The sequence below is a fragment of the Eublepharis macularius genome, chromosome 1 (genome assembly GCF_028583425.1).
Source record: "Eublepharis macularius isolate TG4126 chromosome 1, MPM_Emac_v1.0, whole genome shotgun sequence".
Lineage (NCBI taxonomy): Eukaryota > Metazoa > Chordata > Lepidosauria > Squamata > Eublepharidae > Eublepharis > Eublepharis macularius.
The window spans coordinates 133,811,917-133,834,084 of record NC_072790.1 but is presented as its reverse complement, the minus strand read 5'-3'; the positions used below and the strand labels follow the sequence as shown (position 1 = coordinate 133,834,084).

Below are 22,168 nucleotides of genomic sequence, written 5' to 3'. Positions count from 1 at the left end.
ATCGATTCGGGTTATGGCGATTCGGAAAACCCTAATCGATTCGGGTTTCCCGAATCGATTCGGGTTTCCCCGAATCAACCCGAATTGGGGTGATTCGGGTTTTTTTCGGGTTTCCAAAACCCGAACTGCACACCCCTAACACTTAGCCTTCTTATGTAGAGCTCAAGGTGGCTCCGAAAGGCGAGTAGACTCTTTCTGATCTGACTCCTTTGGATCTGGTCACTTTGGATCCGAGCTCCTTGGATCTGACCTCTTTGGATCCAACCTCTTCAGGTCCAACTTCATCGGGTCCACTCTCTTCAGGTCTGAACTACTGGAGCCAGGTTTTCTTGGCTCCAAAGCAACTGACATTGGAGTCTCTCAAGGTTCCCCATGAACCAAGTCTAACAGTCTCTCTTTTTTTTAGGGGCGCTTGATCCCAAAGGATCTGACACTGCCGGTAACTTGACAGGAGTGTTGATCCGAGCTGCCTCTGAAAGACTCTGTGACTTTGATCCTTGGAGTCGAGGTCAGCCCCGAGATGGATCCGAACAAGCCATTGACTGATAAGATAGGTGTTGGATCCAAGTTGATTCAGTAGGTTTCAAGGCAGCCCTCTCCAGGGCCTGGGCAGCTAGCGGTCAAGGTGAGACAACCAAGCATGTCTGCTTCAAGCCCCGCCCCCCAATCCTCTGTGAGTGTCATTCAGATCCAGCCCAGGAAGCAATATCTCAAGGCAGTCAGCATCTCCGCCCCACCCCTGGGAGCGCAGAATGAGGGCTGCTCAAAATGCGTTGGCGACCGAGGGACAGTGACACTTTTTCCAGTTTAATAAAACATGTTGAAAAACAACAAACTTTTGTGTTTGCATGCCTGCCTGACATTGTCATTAGTCCCTCTCTCAACACCCTGTCACACATGTCCACTCACACATCCCCACAAATGTATAAAACAGAACCCCATCCAGCCTCCCTACCCCCTTCCTCCCCTCAATGTAACTTCAGGCAGAGGGGTGAGAATTGAACTGTGGCCCATGAATGTCTGCGGGGAGGGGGGGAGGCACTGAGGACTTTCATTCTCTGATAGTCTGAGCTGCTGGCATCTGATAAGCCAGGAAGATGGTCGCTGCAGGTGGAAAGCTGCTGCCAGGGGGTGGGGGATGTGTTTGTGGAAGCAGGGATGGACTTGGCGTGGGGAGGGTCTGTCAGTTCACTTGGGGGGGGCATCTCCCCAGTACTGGGACATGGCTGTCAAGGTCCAGCCCCCATTCTCGCTTTGTAGAGATGCAGTGATCAAGTTGTGCAGAAGCAAGTCTGAGCGTGCCTTTCATTCTCCTCGTTTCCAAACGGCCTCCTGGGCTCCCACGTGGTTCCCAATGGCCATTCCTGTCACTCATTGACGGCCCCATCTCCCCCGCACCTGCTTCTCTGGAACCTGGGGACTACTTAGGGTTGCCAGTCTCCAGGTGGTAGATGGAGATCGACCAGAATTACAACTGACCTCCAGGCAACAGAGATCAGCTCCCTACTATCTGGCCCTACTTTTCAGGGAGGGAGGACCTTTTTCTTTTGGTGGTGGCAGCGGCGGCAGGTATTTGCAGGCACACCAAGCTGCAGCCACCAGCTTGGCCCTCCCCATTGGCTGCACCACTGGTTGCCCCTCACCTGAATGTCAGGGGAGGGGTGCGGCCATTGGCTGCTGTGAGCAGAGTTGTCAGGGGAATAGTGGGCGGGCCCTCCCAGGGGCCGCCGCATCTCTCCTTGCCATGCTCGGGTGCTGGCGGGACTATCCTGCAAAATTCCATAGGGAGCCATGCAGTGGCACCCCATTTACACCGGTGCATGAGCGACAACGCTGCCTGGGGGGTTCGGATTGGGCTGAAAATCATGCCCTTAACATTCCTTGGAATCAATATTCCAAGGTAAGTAATAGCATTTTTTTCTCAGAGGTTGAAAGCATTTGAGAGTATTTGGGTGTAGTATTCAGTGGTGTGGGAGAAGCATTCCTTCAACCAGAGTGGTGGAAATACGCCTTCAGGTCACAGAAGACCTATCTCATGTGTGGGATGCAGTGGGACAGAATTGAGTCCCTGAAACAGAATTGTTTCTTCTGCTTGCCTCCCTGTGAGTCGGGATAGATTTACTACTATGTGAATTAAGAGTCATGGCTGCTTGTTGCTTGCTGCTTGGCTTTGTGTTCTTTTCCTTAGAGAATCAAAGGGAGTGTGACAGCATGCCTTGTTTTGAAAGACCTGCAAGTGCAAACTTGTGTGTGAAAGGTTGACTCTTTATGTAATACTCCATTTTTCAGAAATCTTTTTAAATTATATCCTGCTTACTGATCAGATGGTTCTTCAGGTTTTTTGAGAGCATACATCACAATATCACGCCACAGTTTATAGATTGTAGTGGATTGTTGTTTACTTTTAGCACATTTGGTATTATATCTTATGGTTTGTACTTGGGTAGAAAGATGATGTTGCTGATATCAACCTTTTTCTAGAATAAAACATGCACTAGGAAATCTTTTTAACCTTTTCGACTTTTATATTAGGGGAAGGAGAAATATCTTATTTTCTTGTACATCTAACAATTATTACAAGTATATGCAATTTATAGCAGGATATGCCCAGTTATGTCAGTGAAGACTGAACAACTAAAAAAATCAAAGCTACAAATTCACTTCTGTACAGAAACTAAAGATTTATGTTATGATTTTCAAAACTGACTTCTGTGAACATTAATTATTTAAGTGTAGTATAGTTTGATGACAAAGGAATGGATAGCTGTAAGAAAAGAAATATGATGGCTAACTTTGCTGTTTGGCTTCCCTTTCTTGAAGATTTAATAAAAAATCTCACCCTTGAAATACAGAGACTTTCAAATGTATAAATACTGAAGTTATACCATACTCTTCACACTTGTAGGAGGTTTTTTTTACTTCTAGCTCCTTTAACATTTATATTAATGTTAGAATTTAAAATGAAATTAGTGGTAATTATAACATAATATGAATATTTATAATAAAATCATATTCTAAAACCTCTCTCTCCTGCCAATATAGAAATCAGGCTTAACAGCAAAACATATTTTATGGCTATGCAAACAAGCCTGGGACTCACACACTCATCCCTTCTGTGTGATACACAATGGGATAATTAGCTATTCCTGGGCTTGTGGGGGAAAGCATGTAAGCCCCAGGACCCAAAGGCTCACACATATAGCAGTAAATCATCTGAATTAAATTTAAAGCCCCAATTCAAAATCCATTGGGTTCCAGGGCACTCATGGAGCTTCACATGAGCTTTGTTCCATATCTTTTATGCAGATATAAAGGCCCATTATCCCAACATGGATGCCACAGAATAAAATAGTCTGTGTCATAACTAGAGATGGGCATGAACAGAAAAAAACCCGAACATGATGTTTGTTGTTTGTTGCCATCCACAAACAGGGACTCACGAACACTTACGAGCATGACCTGTTCACGAACATGTTCATGGTTGGATGTTCATGGGGGCCAGCAGGCTCTCCTCCAGCCATCAGCCAAATTTGGTCAAGATCCCTACTGTACCACTCCCAGAAATCTGACCTGAGCAGGCACCAGGAAAGGTACCAATAATAAATAATAGCTTGGCCCCAGGGCCCGGCAGCAGCCCTGGAACTTGAAGGGGTAGATCTCTACCACACCACTCCCAGAAACCTTACCTGAGCAGGCAGAAGGAAAGGTACCAATAGTAAATAATAACTTGGCCCCAGAGCCTGGCAGCAGCCCTGGAACCTAAAGGGGTAGATCCATATCCCACCACACACAAAGAAAATTCAAGCTCCAATGCACTCTCCCTGTCTCTCTATCAAAATGCCAACAGCAGATGTCTCTCTCCCTCTCCACTGTCTGCAAAGACTAGCCAGAGCTGGGAGCCCCCCTCCCCCCTGCTCTTTGCTCCCTTGTAACAAATTTGGAGCTCCACACTTGAAAGGAAGACCTGCCTATCAAGCGAAATTGGGCTTAGATTGGGGTTTCCAGGGCAATAGCAGGAGTTCTGACAGAGTTAAGACTATCCCTGCCTAAGTTGCCAAGGGAATTGATTGCAGGTGCCTGACTGTCTGGTTTGATGAACAGCAAGACGAACAGCAATGAACGAGGCTTGCAACGACCATCTGTTCTTTTAGAATGGGGTCTCACGAACAGCTTGTTTGTGAACAGCAGATTGGGCTGTTCGTGGCTTTTTTTTGTTCGTATTGCTGTTCGTGCCCATTTCTAGTCATGACTCCCTCTAATCAGCCCAGTGACTCTGACCTGGGGGGCTCAGAGGAAGAGCCCGAGGAACCAAGGCCTGGGAACCAGGAGGACAAGAAGGACCAGGAAGCGTGTGATGCTGCAGTGGCTCCTGCTGACCACGTTATAGCAGCACCACATGCCACTCTGCCAGGAAGACCTTGTTACCAGCCTCAAAGATAACCACTAAGCCTATGCCAGCCAGAACATGAACCTGGGCCTGTAGCCTCAGGAACTGCTCCCACTCCACAAGAGTGGCATTGGAGGAAGGTGAGCTAGAACAAATGAGATGAAGCGCCAGACAGTGTGATCACCCAATCTCAGCCTGGATCCAGAATGGGGCTCTGAGAGTAGTGCTGCTTTGCACAATCCTGGCCAAGGCTCAGCTCAGTCTCAGGAACCTCAACACCTGCCAGCAAATTCATCTTAGCCAGATTAAGTTCCAGCTTATTTGGGTTGAGGCTTGAGAAGGCTGCATTGCTAGATCAGCACATCCACTAGGCACAAGCCCCGTGCCCCAGCCCCAACTCCAAGCTCCCTATTTTCAGCTCCAGGCTCCAGTCTATGCTCCCAAGTCTAGCCAGCCAGAGGAGCCCAGACCCAGCCAGTCTGCAGAGTGCAGGACACCCTAGGAGGGGTTATCGTACTCAACTATAAACACGCTATCTATACAAGCCTTTTCTTTTTCACTTCACTGTTATGTAGGATATTTTGGGCAGAACCAGTTATTGCTTTACTGATAGAAAATTTACTCCAAATGATGGTTTAAAATGGACCTGATATTTCACAATAAAAAAAGGAAAATCACCCTGAAGTGATCAGGGTAAAGTGAAAATCACTCTCAAGTGAAAACTCATTGATTTATACCTTGAATCTATGTTTCTATTCCTATAAGTTTGTGGTCATTTCTGTAAACTATTTTTTATAGTTTTCACATTATGCATAGTCAGTTGCTTTTTATAATCAACACTAGGAATTTCATAACTGAAATTGCTCCTCCGTCCCACATATGCATTTATATATATTTATCATGGCTGTAGACACAGGTTTCTTAATGTGACATTCAGTAACATTAGTCTGCTTGCATTTTTCTTTCTCTTCTAGGGAAGCAGAAGGTAAAATTAAGACACTTAATTTAGAGGAATAAAATATGCAGTTGTCAAGATTGAAGAAACAGGGATGATGAGTGACATACATATTGGACCTCCAAAATCTAGGGTACTTATTGAGTATAATTTTTTCAACATGATGGAGTTTTTCAAAGAAGGCATGGCAAGGAATTCTGCATGCTTCAATGATAATAATACACCTATGATCAGTCAAGATAAAGTTTCTCAAAGTCTGATAACAAATGGAGTTACTGAAGGGACCATGCAGTCACAAGCCTTTGAATATGTTATGGCTAGTTATCTCCAGTTGGAGATGAAGTAGTCCAGGAAGAGTAACTGGGGGATGGAACATAAAAATTGAGCAAGGGGGTGATGAAGTGGAGTTGGCAGGTGGGCAGAAGCGACGTGCAATGGGGAAAGAAAGAAAAGTGCAATTGGCAAAGAAGCTGGGTCCAGTAATAGCTCTAAAATGGGGGGAGGGGAGAGAACAATGTTGACCGTAACCCAGAAAGTGCTGTGGTACATTTCCACTCTTCCTCTTTCCTCAGTATCAGTACAGACAACTTTGCTCTGGCCAGCCCACAAATTGGGATTAGTCTGAAAAAAGACTGAGAAATGCAGGTATATACAACCAATATTACATGGGGCACAAAAAGCATAAGGCTTTTGTTGTAAAACTTCATTTAAAAATCAAAGGCTTGTGGCCATATGGGTTTGAAATAGTCAATAGCGTAGCATGGGAGGGCAAGGGGGGTGGTCGCCCCAGGCGCATAATTTTTAGGGGGCATGGTGCTGCGCCGTGGAGAGCCTGTGCTCCATCTACAAGAAGCCCCCTGCGGTGCCCTGGCCACCTCCGTGCCAACAGGGCAGCCAGTTCACTGGCTACTGAGCTGGCCATCCTGCAGCCGAGGAGTGTGCCAAGCTGGAGGTGGTGGTGCAGGCGGCTGCCGCAGAGGGCTGCCTGGTAAGGGGCAGGGAGGCGAGCAGCCCGAATTGTGGGAGCACCCTCAGGGAGGCAGCTGCGCCAAGCACGATGACATCACTTCCTGGAAGTGACGTCATTGCACAGTCCTGGGAGAATGTGCACATTTCGCACTCATGTGTGTGGTTCCCGGGAGTTGCCCCGAGCGCTTCCAACCCATGTTATGCCACTGGAAATAGTGAAGTCAAAAAGAAGCAGAATTAAGAAATGTTGGATTGTAATATACAAAAAACTGATTCTAAAATGCGCTTTATACATGACACAGGCCCTGGATAAACCTACGTAAGCACTCCAAGAGTGCCTAGCACTCACACATATATTTACAACACACAGGCGCATAGATAGAATGCTAAATGTGAATGACCCAACATATATTCTGACTGCATTTAAATATGGTGTGGGACAAACAAAAAGTTTATCAGTGTCTACCCCATGGTCTGTGTCCTGCTTAAATCAGTAATACTCCTGTTGCCAAACTGCAACATTGCCATAAAATAATGGCTAAGCCTTTACCAGAATGGGTCAGGCAGTGAGAGCTATTGGCTATAACTATCTTCAGTAATACTTCTGTTTACTCAGCTAGCATGAAGGATTATGGAGATGAGTTCGTGAGAGCTGACCCTCCAGGTTTATTAAATATTTAGTAAATGTTCTGTATGCATGCTGTGTATTAAATAAAAAATGAAAAATGCTGAAGAATACCATATGTTAAATTCTTCAAATAACACTTGGAGCTCTATTTATTTTTAATAATTTATTTTAAATCAGTTTATCAGGTATTATAACATAATAAGGGAACAACAATAAATCATGCTGTCATAAATATTTAGTAACTTTTAAAGTGTTAATTTGGATGTTGTTTTTTCCCTCTAGAGTTAATTCTAAGCATAGTTTTTCTTTTATATTTTGAGAATTATTTTCCTACTGATTGTTCCACCTTTGGTGATTATACCACTGCTATGCCTTTCAGAGGAATCATACCATATGGATATTCAACTGCGGGAAACTAATGATTTAGCCTCATGTTCCCAGATTCCTAGTCCCCTCCCCTTAGCCATTCTCTTCTCACTGGCTTGCTATATAGCCTACACACCATCTGCCTAGCCTAGGATCATCTGCTACTAGCTATGCTTAAGAAATGAGAACAATATCATAATGTGTATTAGCCATGGTTTCACAAATCAATTCAGTCAGCATTAAAATTTGTATAACCTAGAGCATCAACAAGATCTCTAAAATAATCTAAGGTCAGCAAAGTGAGAATAAGAATTACAAAACTGATCAAAAATCAGCCCCCTCGAAACTAGCAATGGCAATCAGCACATAATTTGCAAGATTCACATTAACAGAATCCAGAACAAAACCAACACTCCATGAAATACCACGTTAAAACCTGCTATCCTTCTGTTCCTTTAGCATTCTGCTTTTTCAGCCTGACTCCCCCAAACAAAGTTTTACTAAGAAAATGCAGCAATAATTCCAAACTATATGAAATGTCATCTCCAGAGTTTTAAGCCAACTGGCAGACATGAACCAAAGATCCATATAATGTTCAGGTTAAAATAATAATAATAATAATAATAATAATAATAATAATAATAATAATAATAATAATAACAACTTATGTAAAATCAAATTAGCCATTCTAAACTGATGGCACCTAGGAAATCAAAACGTCATCAACTACAGACCTTGAGTCCAAATGAAGCATCTTCCGAGGCCAAGACTTCAACCTGAAATTATAAGGAGAAATATCATTTCAAAGGAAGTCACTTAAAAGATCTCCTGACCACAACACCAGAATCCTTAGAGAAAACATATCCAATAATAGAATACACTGTGTGATCTGATAACACAATAAGTCCAGATACAGAATAGACAATATCAAGCTATGAACTAAATATACTCTCAGCAAGAGTCAATACGCTTCTTTTTCCCCAGGTGAGGTACAAAAGTTTGCATTCCCATAGGATGACAGAAAGCAGCACAAGAAAATATTATTTTCACAATGTATTGTACAAGAACTAAATTCTATTAATCCAATAATTTGCCCAAAGAAGGCAAAGTACACCTTCTGGATGAGGAGAAAGCCCTGGGCTAAGCACACCATAAGGGCAGGCTCAACAGGGAGCATTATAGGAAACCTCTGGAGGGATTTCAAAACTACACTTTTCTTCTTGATATATTTAAAAATATGATTAGTAAAATAATACATAACAAGATATTTTATATCTTGATAGTCAATGTAAAATGAAGTCAAGTTACACAGAAGCAAGACTTACTAATATGCATGTACACACATACAGTATAAGTACAATGAGCACTAGTTAGTCTAGGATAGTCAAGAGACTGCAAACTAGAAAAAAAATAGTGAATGATGTTGAGCTGAGAGAAATGCCCACCAATGCCATGTTCAATATAAACCCAGTGCTGGGGCAGGTGTGCCACGGGGGTCAAAAACAAGCAGCACCAAGTGCAAAGTTGGGGTTAATTAGTATTCTAATCCCCCTCAATCATTATTCCACCCTAGCATATGTTTTTAAACTCAGTGGGAGTCAATAAAACAATAGCCAGTCATATTATATCTAAGCACTATAAAAACCTCTGACCATGGCACTAGGTATATGTGTTTCGGGTTTCTGATTTCGGTTTTTAATTCAAATCGGGCCCGATTTGGAAAGATTCGGGTTTCCTGAATTGGCCCCAGCTTTGGGCAAAGTGGCAGCAGCTGTGCCCGCTGCACTTTTCTAGCTGTTTGCATTGCAAACAGCAAAAAAAGTGCTGCTTACTTTCAAACTTCCCGCCCCACTGCCATTTTTCTTCGATGGGAGGGGGAGGAGGGTTCCCTCCTCCCCCTCCCATCAGGGAAAAAGCGGCAGGGCGGGAAGTTTGCAAGCAAGCAGCACTTTTTGTTCCGCTTGCAAACGGTGCGAAAAGGGTGGCTTTCAAACTCCTTGCTGCTTCCTTCACCTGATGGGAGGCGGAGGAAGCTCCCTCTCCCATCGGGTGAAGGAAGCGGTGCGCGTGTGGAACTGAAAGCCACCCTTTTTTTTGCTAAGAGGCAAGAAAGGGGTTGTTTTGAGCTTTGGTGTTCCGAAGCATTTAAACACCCGAATTGTTTTCCCCCTTTGGATAAACCTGGAGCTGGAAACCCAAATATTTTTTGGGTGCACATCCCTACATGGCACTCATATCTCACATGATTTACAGTGTAGATAGCATGAGGCTACTTCTCTATGCCCCCACAATGGTCCTGCAGGGGGATGCTGCCCTTGAGAACTCTGGAGAAAGAGATATGCGGGACAGTAAACATGTTCCACCAACTACAGATTCCACCAACTCCTGAGAAAAACAGGCCACACACCAACACAGACAAACAAACCCAGTGGCTATTATTGGGTTCCCCAAAGAACACTCTAGAAGTAAGTTGCTCAGGTCAAAACTAATTCTTCTGTAGATTCAAAACTACTATTTACAGCGCTATTTACAAGATGCATGGGGACAGCAGTTGATGGTAAATGGGGGTCATGACAGGGACACAGAAACAAGGGGGGAACAGATGGCTAAAGAGCCCAGGGTCACAAACTGGGGCAGGAGACATCCAGTTCAATACAACCATAGCCAGGACACTATTCAGCCTCTGGCCAGGCATCCCCACAGCTGGTGACAGTAGCTCTCAGAGGATGTTTTGCTGAGGCCTCCACTCCCAAAGGCACTTCACAGTATGCTTGAGTTGTGCTTCCACACTTGCCTGCCCACACAGCAACTACTGCAGAAGGTCATGCAGCCTATGCCTGTGATGCTGGCTGCAGAGAGAAGCAGCAAGACATTTATTTATTTTATTTGATTTATACCCTGCCCTCCCCACAGATGGGCTTAGGGTGGCTAACAACATTAAAAAAATACATTAAAGTCACAAATCCATAAAATCAATAATAATTTTTTTAAAAGTCATTAAAATAGTCCAGGAGCAGGCTATTTAAACAAATATTGGGAGTTCGTATATGGGCATAGCAGATGGCCGAGGGCAGCCCCAGAAAAAGTGGTGGTCTTAGATGGAAGAAGGAGGACACCTGCTGGCACTTAGCCACAGGTCCGGCAGAACATCTCCATTTTACAGGTCCTGCGGAACTGTAACAGGTCCCGCAGGGCCCGGATCTCCAGTGGAGGAGCGTTCCACCAGGCCGGGGCCAGGGGAGAAAAAACCCTGGCCCTGGTTGAGGCCAGACATATGTCCTTTGGGCTGGGGACCACCAGGAGTTGCGTGTCTGCAGAGCACAACACCCTGCAGGGGACATAATGGAAGAGGCGGTCCCGCAGGTATGCAGGTCCTAGTCTGTGAAGGGCTTTAAACACCAAGGTTAACACATTGAATCGAATCCAGAACTCCACTGGGAGCCAGTGCAGCTGGCACAGCACAGGATGAATGTACGCTCGGATTGGCGTTCCAGTATGGATGCGTGCCGCTGCATTCTGGACCAGCTGTAACTTCTGGGTCAGCCTCAAGAGCTGCCCAGCGTAGAGTGAGTTGCAGTAGTCCAGCCTGGAGGTGACTATTGCATGGATTACTGTGGCCAGGTCCCGGGGCGAAAGATAGGGCGCCAGTTGCCTGGCCTGTCGAAGATGAAAAAAGGCAGACCTGGCAATGGTTGTGACCTGGGCCTCCATTGAAAGTGTGCCATCCAAGGTCACACCCAGGCTCCTCACCGTCGGCGAAGGTTTCAATTGTACCCCGTTGAGGGCTGGGAGCTGGGTCCCCAGCTCGATTGCTCCACAACCCAGACACAGAACCTCCGTCTTCAGGGGATTCAATTTCAGGTGACTCTGATGTAACCATACCATCACAGCCTCAAGACCCTTGGGCAAGGAATCCAGAGCGAGATCAGACTGTCCGTCCATCAGCGCAGATAGAGCTGAGTGTCATCCGCATACTGGTGACAACCCAGCCCAAAGCTGCGGGCTAACCGGGCGAGGGGCACATAATGGTCAGGTGCAACATGGCCTTGTCCAATCTACCCCATCCTGCAAGCACCACTGCCTCCCTCACTAAATAATTTGTGCACACAGGGTTCACCCTTCTTAGGAGGGATGTGACAACTTGCCATAGAATAATTGTTGCAGCTGGGGTGGGGTTGGGTTCTGCTGGTGCACCTTCCCAGCATTCATAAAGCCAGCTGGAGCCCAGCAGATAAGTGCAAGTCATGTCGAACGGTACTGCAAATACAGCTAACAGCTAACCACTTCCAGGTTTTGTGTCATCACATGGCTTGCCTGTCAAGAAAGGGAAGGGTGGCAGGAGTGAACCAGGTGAACCAGGTGTTTTGGCCTCTTTAGGAACCTAGTTTCTCCAAACAGCAGCTTCTACTGATTTCCATTCAGAGAAGGATAGTTTGCAGCAGCATCAGGAAGGGGGAAACACCCTTCTGTGGGAGCTTATCCAGCTACACTGTAAGGTTATCAGTAGATGCTTCAATCCCATGAGTTCCATGTACAATCTTATTATGGTATGGCAATGGCAACATTTGATATTTTTCAGGATGCCCTGGGTTCCTGCATACTACTGTCACCTCATGGCAAATGAAAAGGGTGTATTTTAATCTTCTGTTAGTTTCCCTATCGAAATAGTGGTGCTTAAACAAGTGGCATTCAATTGTGCTGGCCAGCCATTCTGCATTTGAGTGAGTCAGGACACTCTGCCAGCCTGGCAGGAGTTATTGCAAATTGTTGAGTAGATGGGGCTGTGTATTGATCACTGCCTTGAAGCCTGACCTCCTGAACTGCCACATGGAGGCTACTAGACATGGCTCAAACATGGGACTTTCTGTATACTTTGTGGTTGTTTTGCCTAGGCTATAGCTCCACACTCTCCCTCCTTGGTACAGTGTGCTCTCTCTGGGATGTTCTCAAGTGTGCTTGGGAAGAGTATGTTCTGATCCAGTCCCATCTCATCCTTTGTGATCTGTGACAGTATGGTTAGAGGCAAGTATGTAGTCTGCAAGGTGAGGGCTTGAAACTGGCCCTGCCTGTCTTTTCCCTCATGCCTCCCTGTTTGCATGGCCAGCATCCAAAAGATTGCCTCACTGGGCATGATGTGTTTTAAACCTGTATAGGCTGGTACTTGAACCTGGCTCTCCTATTCCTTCACACTGTTACCTCCTGGCTCTCTCTGTAGGAAAATGTTTGCTTATAATAGATTGCTACCTCTTGGGGAGGGATTTTCTTCATGAAGCTTCAGCATGTCTACAGTGGGAACTGACCCCTTAGCATGCAGAGGGAAGCATCCGCTGTACTGTGAAGAGGTGACCCTGTGACTGGAATGCCATTCTTTTACACTTTGTGTTCCAGATGTTTCCATGCAAAAATATTATTCTTTTGAGGGATTTGAATTCTCATCAGAGGGAACTAGATTCTCTTGCTGTCTAGCCTGCATAAACGCAGGCTCTTTTCTGCTACTAGAAGATGAAAAAGCACCCCCTTTTTCACCTGTGTTGAGAAGAGTTTTGGGGATTGTTCTATTGCATGGCAGTGTGAGTTTTGTATCTGCCTGTGTCTTTTTTCTATGTACCCAGCTGGGTATGTGGTTAGAGGTATGCTCTACAGCATATAAGTATGGGTTCCACTCCTGCCTCTTTCTTTTATTTTGCTGCTGATGGCAAACGGTGAGCTGTACCTTCTTCTATTAATGTGCTATTAAGTGGTATCTTGTATTCTTTCCTTGCCAAAAACTGTTTCTCTAAGTGTTCCCCCCAACCCACCACAGGGACCTGATCCTGTGCTTTGGAGAGGTCATAGCTTTTCAGAGAGCCTTTCTTTTGTAAATGAGTTGTGGAGGTGTTATTAGAAAGGAGAGCAGTGGCAGGCCACATCTGTGAAACGGGGCTCAAAAATAAAACAGATCAGGTTGAACTTTTTTTTAAAAATTGCTAAATTACTATTGGGTGCATTTAATTTTTTAAGCTCCTGGCAAAAATATTTTCCTACACAAAATACTAGCATATTGTACTCTGGAAAATAACTACATGGAGAAAGTTATAGCATGGTTTAGTCCTAACAGCAAGCTCTGTTTGCGACTACCTGAATGTGCCTGCTGAATCCTCAAGGTCATTTACTCCTTCATTCCCTCATGTGTAGACAGCTAATGAGTTATTTCCACTCAATAAATCCAGACTGGAACTCTGTGGAATTCTGATTTGTGGGGAAACTGCAAGCCATAGTTTGCCACTTTGGATATAATGGCAAACTGTGGTACACTACAAAAGCAAAAATAACTCATTCCCTGGCTGTATACAAGGGAGGGATGGAGCAGGAATACGAGGAAGGAGCATTCAAGCCCAAAGGTTCCCAGGCCTTTTTTTAATACTACAGTGTCTGAACCATGCCCAAACTACTGAAGTCTTTAAAAAAGCATATTACAGACAAAATTAGGATTAAGTATTATGCTTTATGTATTAAATTAAATAAAGCATTATATCTCTTGAGGGCAAACAGGGGTGTATTGATAATACTGCCTGTAATCAGAGCTCTAGTTGGCAATCAACTAACTTGGCAGAGGAGGAGCTCAATACCATACTTGACGCTGTATTTCAGAATATCATATATATGACATAAGAACAATTAATTTAAAAAATATTAGATTTCTCCTGTCAGAGCAAATAACCAAGAGAAACAAGGAACTGTAGCATCAAAAACCAGGGTATAGTCTATCTACTGTCTACATGCTCTCTTTCACAATGGAAAATATTTCTTTTTAATGCTTGCACATTTATCTGAGAAACTCAGTTCGACATTATCAAAGTAGATGGAAGTTCTAATTACAAAAACTGAGCTGAACGCATTGCTAATGTCAATTCTACTTCTCTGGAAGAAATCAAAGAGTCACTGTCAAGTGCTTAGATTCAGTTCTGTGATACAATATTTCATTTTCATGTCAAGGCCAGTCAAATAAAATACTTTCTTCCTTCATTAATATGAAAGAATTCCCTCGCTCATCCCTTCCCCAATAACACATACAGTATCTTTTACACAATTTAATTTCTTCCTCACAACGTCACAATGTCTGCTTGTAACTTAAGCAAAGTTACAGCATTGTGCAAGGATTGCAAAAACTGCTTTTCTTAAGAGTTTACAACCTTGCCTGGAAGGATCTCCCCTCTAGTGGAGACAGGAGGGTATTTCAAAACAGTTTGTGAATAGATCTTGTTATATATCTCAGGAGCAGGGCCAAGGGCACCTCTCTGATTTTTTCAGCTCTTTGTTCCTGATCGAAGTGGATAATGAATCTGGCTATGACTGGAAAGTAACCTACCACTAAATAAAGGCTATTACTAGCTGTGTTGGTACCACAAAGCTGGAAACATACCAACTAGCTATAGCACAGTATGTAAGTCTTTGAACTGTTTTCTTCAGGCATAGGTGTTCACAAGGGAAAAAACCCTGCAAAACATTGCCAGTTTTTACATGCACCAATGCCTGTACCTGTATGGGCTGTACCTGTATAGTAAACTACAAAAGTCCTGTTTGACTTGCTCCATGCTTTTCATTATAGATTCGTAGTACTAGCTAACATTGCTAATGAATTAGAGTTGTACTGCACTACATCCAAGTTTAAGCAAATCACAGAATGCACAGGAGAAATGACAAGATATGACCAACTGTTTGATATTTATAATGCTTGAATTTTTGCTCGTTTTACACCCCACCTCCAAAACAGATTTTGAGTCAATACAGTAATTTTATATCTCAGAACTGAATTACTAGTTGAATCATATAAAGCTGGAGATCAGGGGGTTCAAATACATGAGAGGCTAGAAGAATAGGAGTGTTCCCTTCCCCCAAACCCACTTGCACTAAGCCATTTTGTTCTGATGTGGTGCCAAACCAGGAAACAACTTCTGTTATGAGAGAAACGGCTGGTGAGAAGTGGTCAAACCACAGTTTGCATAACTGCAGTATGCATAATAATGTGTTCAAAGCAAAATCACACAAGGCATCAGCAACATAATGCAAAGAAATAATTCATGCTGAAGGAAGGGCAGTTTTGTGTTTTTTGTTTTCTGGACAACACTTTAAATCCAAACTTGACTTTTTTGCTGTGTTTATTCAAGCAACTTCACAGGCCAGTTCCTCCAGATTTCTGTGGGAGTCTGTTATTGAGAAGTCTGCCTGTGAATTAACCCTAAAATATGTCCCAGTATTAACAGCAAGCAAGATCACTATCATATACAGTGCAGACAGCTGGTGTGACAAATTAGTATAAATACATTCAACAAAATATTTAAGGGAAAAGTCAAAATTATTTACATAAAGAGGGAATGAGTGCAATACCCCTCTCTTAAACAGTTGGAGTAAGACTCCCAGTACTAGTGTTGCCAGAGAGATGGAAGCAAGAGAAGAATAATGATGGACCGTCTGGATTAGTTTTTAAAAAGCATCAAACTAACAAAGTTTCTAAGCTCAAAAAGAAAGCAAAGACTTTTACAATAGAATATAGATTTCATCTGTTCAAACTCTTTCCTGAAGTATCTGTTCAACAAAAACAGTACTAGAGTATTTGAAAAAACACCTATTTTTGCCTGCATCTTCCAATTAATTTGCACAGAAACCTGTTCTAGCACAGAGCATGATTTTTTGTTTACAGACAGATAGGCGTGAGCAACACAACTAAGGATTCTGGTTCCTGCATAAGCATATGTATTGCAACCCCAGCCGGAAGGAAGAGACAGACACAGGTTTGGAATAAAGGGCCGTTTATTAAAATGACCATAAAGGTAATGCACGGCAAGAGCTAACTAAGCGGTACAGGTCAAGCCCTGGGCACACTGACCACCGCCTTGCCTGTCTGGGCAAGCCCCAATGCCCCGGGTGTAGGCCATCTCAGGAATGGCTGCAACCCGGCCAGCTAGGCCATAGGATCCCCACTCAAGCACCTGTTGCGCCCCAGCCGCCCAAGCATGAGATTAGGCCTTGTTCCCGGGGATCCACTCAGGCGTCTGCCCTCCCTGACGGTAGCCGCCCAAGCATACCGCCCTAATGACAGACCCTGTTCCCCAACCTTGGGGAATGCCACAGGGGCTCACCGGCCCGCACCCTATTCCCAAAATCTCCTGCCACCGCAAGGGTCAAGCCTCTGCTTAGACCCTCGCGCCCCACAGGTGGCCTAGAGCCACCCGAAGCCCTTGCCGTAGGTCGTGTTGCGCCCCAGCCGCCCAAGCATGAGATTAGGCCTTGTTCCCGGGGATCCACTCAGGCGTCTGCCCTCCCTGACGGTAGCCGCCCAAGCATACCGCCCTAATGACAGACCCTGTTCCCCAACCTTGGGGAATGCCACAGGGGCTCACCGGCCCGCACTCTATTCCCAAAATCTCCTGCCACCGCAAGGGTCAAGCCTCTGCTTAGACCCTCGCACCCCACAGGTGGCCTAGAGCCACCCGAAGCCCTTGCCGTAGGTCATCTAGGAATATATCATTGCCCTCAGGTGACAGATGGACACCATCTCCTCTGTAGAGCTGGGCAAATTCGGCCCTAATCTTGGGGTGTGGCAATAAATATCCAAGCCTTGCCCCAAAGACCTCTTAATGGCGTGGTTAGCCTTGCGTCGGGCCCTCTCTAATGCCCTGGTGTCAAAGGCCTCCCGCCATACCCGTCGTTGTAGCATCTCTGACCATACGATTAGCACACCCGGCCATCGGCTGCTTATGTATTCAAGGTCCTCAGCTACCTGCATCGACAGGGCCTTGCCCTGTACCAGCCCAAGGTCATTACCACCCAGGTTAATGACCACTATGTATGGGGGAGGACCTTTCCGTCCCCTAAACAGGAGAGGCAGCAGCCCGGGCCATCTGAGACCACGCCTGCCCTGCCAATCCACCATGGCCACAGCGCTCAGGCCCAACTGGGATCCAAACTGTGTTCTCTTGGCTTGATTGGCCGCCCAGAACACCATGCTGTGGCCACAAATCAGGATTCTTTTCCTCTCCTGGCCCGACACGGCACCTGAGGAAAGAACAAGGAGTTTGCCATTTAGCACTGATGTAGGGGCCGGACATAGGACCGAAACGCCCTTGACCGCCACCTACCCACTCTCTGAATCACCTGCTGAGGGTATCCCATAGCAGCTGCTGTGGAGGCTGCTCCAATCCGGGTTCCGAATATGACCCCCGACAAGCCAATTTTCATAAATGCCCTCTCTGTCACCGCCCAAAAATGATATTAGTCATTGGGGCCTGATCTTCGTGGTGGAATAACACCCCTTGGGCATCCCCACGAAGCGTGACATATTCCCTGAGGGCCTTAACAGGGCACAGCTCCTGCTCAGAGCAGGGGCCCAAAAGCAAGGCGGTCCCCTGCTGCCACTGGTCTGTCTTGGACCGTCTAATCCCAATGGAGACTACCCCCCCCACAAATTTAATGTCCTGGGCCTTCAAGGCCCGTCCAGACGCGTCTGTACGCGATGAGGCCACCAGCTCACTTACTTGGAGGGCCCCAAAAAATGCCGTTAAGGCAGCAGCGTAAAAAAGCTTCCGTTCAAACACGGATGAGCAGACTTCTGCCCACGCGGTCACCAGCCCCCTCAGCACTGACGGGGAGATGGGCTGCCTCGGGTCACTTGGCGTTTTAATGCCCCCTAAAAAAGACTCCAAAGCCTGTAGACCAGGAGGCATCAGGGGTGACTTGAAGTTCGGCTTCTAGCAAAAGCTCCTCCCTCCAAAAAGTCACCCCATTAAAGGTGTCAAGGAATTCCTTCCCCACCAACAGGTCATCCCGCGTGCCCTTATTAATTCTTAAACGCTGATGGGGCAACCGTAAGGCCCTCATAACATCGCACAGCCACCTGAGGAAAGCCCTCCCAGGCACAACTGCCTTACAGGCAAAGTTTAAATGGCCAACTAATTGCTGCAACTCAAGGAGAGATATCTTGGCTCCACTCAAGCAGCCCTCCAATCGAGCCCAAGATCTACCACCGTCTCTAAGGGCAACCTTAAGGTCTGTTGTACTGTGTCCAGTTCTATTCCCAAGAACGTTATGACAACAAATGGTCTCTCGGTTTTCTCATGAGTTAAAGGAACCCCCAGTTCCTCAGAAAACTCCATGAACCCTGCCAAAAGCCTGGCACACTGCCCCAAGCCAGCTGGCCCAGACATCATAAAGTCGTCTAAACAATGGATGAATAGTCAGCATCCCTGCGCCTTGGGGAGACCTGAAGAAACCGTTCAAGTACCCTCAGCTTTACTGGGCTGGGCCCCTTTTCCAGGCTCTTGTTGGCCACCACTGCCCCCAAAGCGTTTCCCACCCTGTCTTCCTTTGGGGCAGGCAGATTATGGGTGGGTTCCCATGCATGCAGGGCAGTCATGCATATACTTGCCCACTTTCTTGTTGCAAAGTTCCTCGGACGTGAAGTCCCAACAAAGCAGCCGTAATTAAACCTGCTGCCCCGCAGAAGTGCGGGAACCTGAACCCTGAGAGGGTAGAATAATCATATGACCACTCTCGCTCCTATTCCTGAGGTTGGACTTGGCAAGGGCCATGACCTGCACCCACAGCTGTATCAACCAATCCATCCCCTCAAAGTCCGTGTACCCCCTATATATAATATTCATGTATTGGAAAAGGGGGGGGGGAGCCCTACCTGGCTGTGCCCTAGCCAATACCCCTGCATAAACCAGGAACCCAGACAACCAATGAGTCCAGTTCCTGACAATCTGCCTGCAGCAGATCTACTCCTTATCCCTATCGTACAGTACTAGAGTATTTGAAAAAACACCTATTTTTGCCTGCATCTTCCAATTAATTTGCACAGAAACCTGTTCTAGCACAGAGCATGATTTTTTGTTTACAGACAGATAGGCTTGAGCAACACAACTAAGGATTCTGGTTCCTGCATAAGCATATGTATTCTTGCAACACTGCTCGTATGCACTGATGCATGGATTGAATTGTTAAGTCTCTCAAACGCTGAAATAAATAACAAGTAATGCAGTAATTTGAAGGGTTTAAATCAGTTTTGTATCATAAAAACATTTTCACCAGGTATAATAAAAAGGTACAGAGATTAAATCTGGCAAACAGTTTGTACTCTATTCAACCTCATCTCCACATTCACATAGGAGGTATACAAAAATTAGGTGACCTCAAAATGTTCATTCGGTCTGTGGCAACCGTTCACAGTTAAGATGTAAAATTTTCTTTCTCCAACAACAAAGAAGTATACAGCTCAGGCATCTATCACTTGGCCATTTTCACCCACTATATCAAGTGTCCAAGGTTGAGAAAGTCAAACCTTGGTTTGACAGGAGATGGCAAAGAGAGGGGATGGTAGAACTTCAGTATGAAGAGAATGCATGATAAAATGCATGAATCAGGTGCAGAGATGAAAATTAAGGGCATTTTTCTTCACAGCACCAGCAAACTAAGATGTACAAGTGTTGCAGACATCATAGGAGGCAAAAGCAGCTATTTGCCTCCCACTCACCATCCACAGAAGCAGCAGTGGCCAGTCAATCATGTTCCACTAACTGCAACAGCCATTCACCACACCTCAAGACTTTAATAAGGGAACATTAACCAAGCCACTCATCTCACTGATTTGGGTTCATAGGAAAGTTGTCTCTTCTGTATAATCTGTACATCCCACTCCCTCAATTAGGGATCACACTGGAAACCCTCCCTTGGTACACTTGGAATACTACATTTAGTGGGGATTAAGGCGGGCAGTGGGCGTTGAGGTGGGTGGACCACCAAAACTGGCCTCTTGCCAAGGGGGGATATGTTGCCCCCAAACTATTTTCATCTGGTAGCTGGCAGGGTGTGCCCTACTGGTTTGTTCCATGTCTGGTGTATGTGCAATATGGTCGTGACTTTTTTATATAGATTTCAGTGAGTGATGGAGTTTGGTGTAGTGGTTAAGAGCGCAGGACTCTAATATGGAGAACTGGGTTTGATTCCCCACTCCTCCACTTGAAGCCAGCTGGATGACCTTGGGACAATCACAGCTTCTAAGAGCTCTCTCAGCTCCATCCACCTCACAGGGTGTTGTGGGGATAATAATAACATACTTTGTAAACCGCTCTGAGTGGGTGTTAAGTCATCCTGCAGTATATAAATTTATTATTATGATTATTATGATTATGATTATTATTAATTTATGCTAACATGTTTTTACTGTATTTATTACTTGAGTGATCCCTTCTGAGCCTCCTTGCTCAGTTTGGTGAAGTGGTTAAGAGCGGCTGGACTCTAATCTGGAGAATCAGGTTTGATTCCCCACTTCTCCACTTGAAGCCAGCTGGGTGACCTTGGGTCAGTCACAGCTCTCTCAGAGCTCTTTCAGCCCCATCTACTTCACACAGTGATTGCTGTGGGGATAATAATGACATACTTTGTAAACTGCTCTGAGTGGGCATTAACCTGTCCAAAATGGCAGTAAATAAATTGAATGTTATTCTTATAAAATTAAAAATTAAAAATATATACTCCATGATGTATTCAATGCTTCTATAATATTCAAAATGTCCTGCAAATCATCAACAAACAAATCATCAAGTTTTTTGACATACCAAGAGACCCAAGAAATCTGTCCATAACAGCATTGTGCTTGCAACTGGAGCATGCAGGGATTTTTTCTAAAAGACACGTGCATCGTTACAAAACTTTTTTTTCTGAGCAAACTTTTCTAGAGGAGACCTCAATAATCTACATGCCAGCTGTTGGGGAGTTGTGTCATGCTTTCAAGTCTTTCATACACCATTCACTCCACTAATGAATGTAGCTTCAATGGTAATCCTTTCTGTAAATCTAAGTTAGCTACACTCCTCCCCCCTCCACAAAATTCACTACCCTTTTTTATTCAATGCAAGTGATCATGCCACAGATGAAGAGTTCATTTTAGCAGAAAGAAAAAAGGAACAACTCAAGACGTCCACCACTAAAGGAGACCCCTACCCTCAAGTGCCATCATAAAATATGGTCCCCAGAAGAACCCCCCAGTAATGTTCAAAATGTAGCCCAAACTAAGATGCAAATAAGAATATTGTCAGGTCTTGCCAGAAAAGTCCTCCAAGCACTTCACTGCAGACACTCAGGTGTAAGAGTTAAAGTTACTTTATTAAAGAGATATATCAGTATCAAGGTACTCAGACAGCATCATTGGCAGAAGTGACGCAAGGTGGGTGAGCAGTGTTAATTATAGGGGAATGTTCCTGTCCCTGGGAAAAGGAGACCGTTAGAGTTTTGGCGCGAAGGGTCCAGGCCTGGGAGAGAAGGGAACAGGGAGGACTGAGTTCATCACGGTTCTCAGGGAGAACTGGCTCCACTGGCACTCCAAGGCCATGTTCTCAAGCCAGCCGGGAAAGTGAAGGCAAAACACCTGCAAGATAAGCAGTTAACAGCCAAGTAGCAACTAAGTTCTTTACACATTCTCAGAGGATCAGAACATTATTCATAGAAACAATCATGGCAGATATGCTGGGGTGTATCTGACAAATATATGAGGACTGTCTGACGTGCGATAGAGATCGTATCGAGGAAAAGTTAAGGGCAAGGGAACAAATACACTAGACTGAAGGAATTTAACTGGCATGAGTTGGAAAGCCAACAACCAACCATAGGGCCGTGATATTGTTGTGACCAGGCCAGCCAAAAATGTCATAAACCTTACGAAATTCTCTGCAACACTATGATCTCAGATTTCTAGAACCCTTGTGTGTTTCTGACATGGCAGATCATCTGCCATGTCAGAAACACACAAGGATTCTGGAGAATCCAGTCATCAGTATTAGACAATGCAGCACAGCTATGCTTCCATCTGCCATTTATCGTTACTGTC

The 22,168-nt window shown here is 45.1% G+C and overlaps 1 protein-coding gene across 1 annotated transcript in view; it reads right to left on the bottom strand.

The window, feature by feature from the left end:
• Positions 1-22,168, bottom strand: part of ARID1B (AT-rich interaction domain 1B) — a 599,087-nt gene that overhangs the window by 254,487 nt on the left and 322,432 nt on the right. Inside the window, exon 5 of the mRNA XM_054969949.1 lies at positions 8,040-8,081. Coding sequence (XP_054825924.1) covers positions 8,040-8,081 — 42 coding nt within the window. The remainder of the gene's footprint in view (positions 1-8,039; positions 8,082-22,168) is intronic.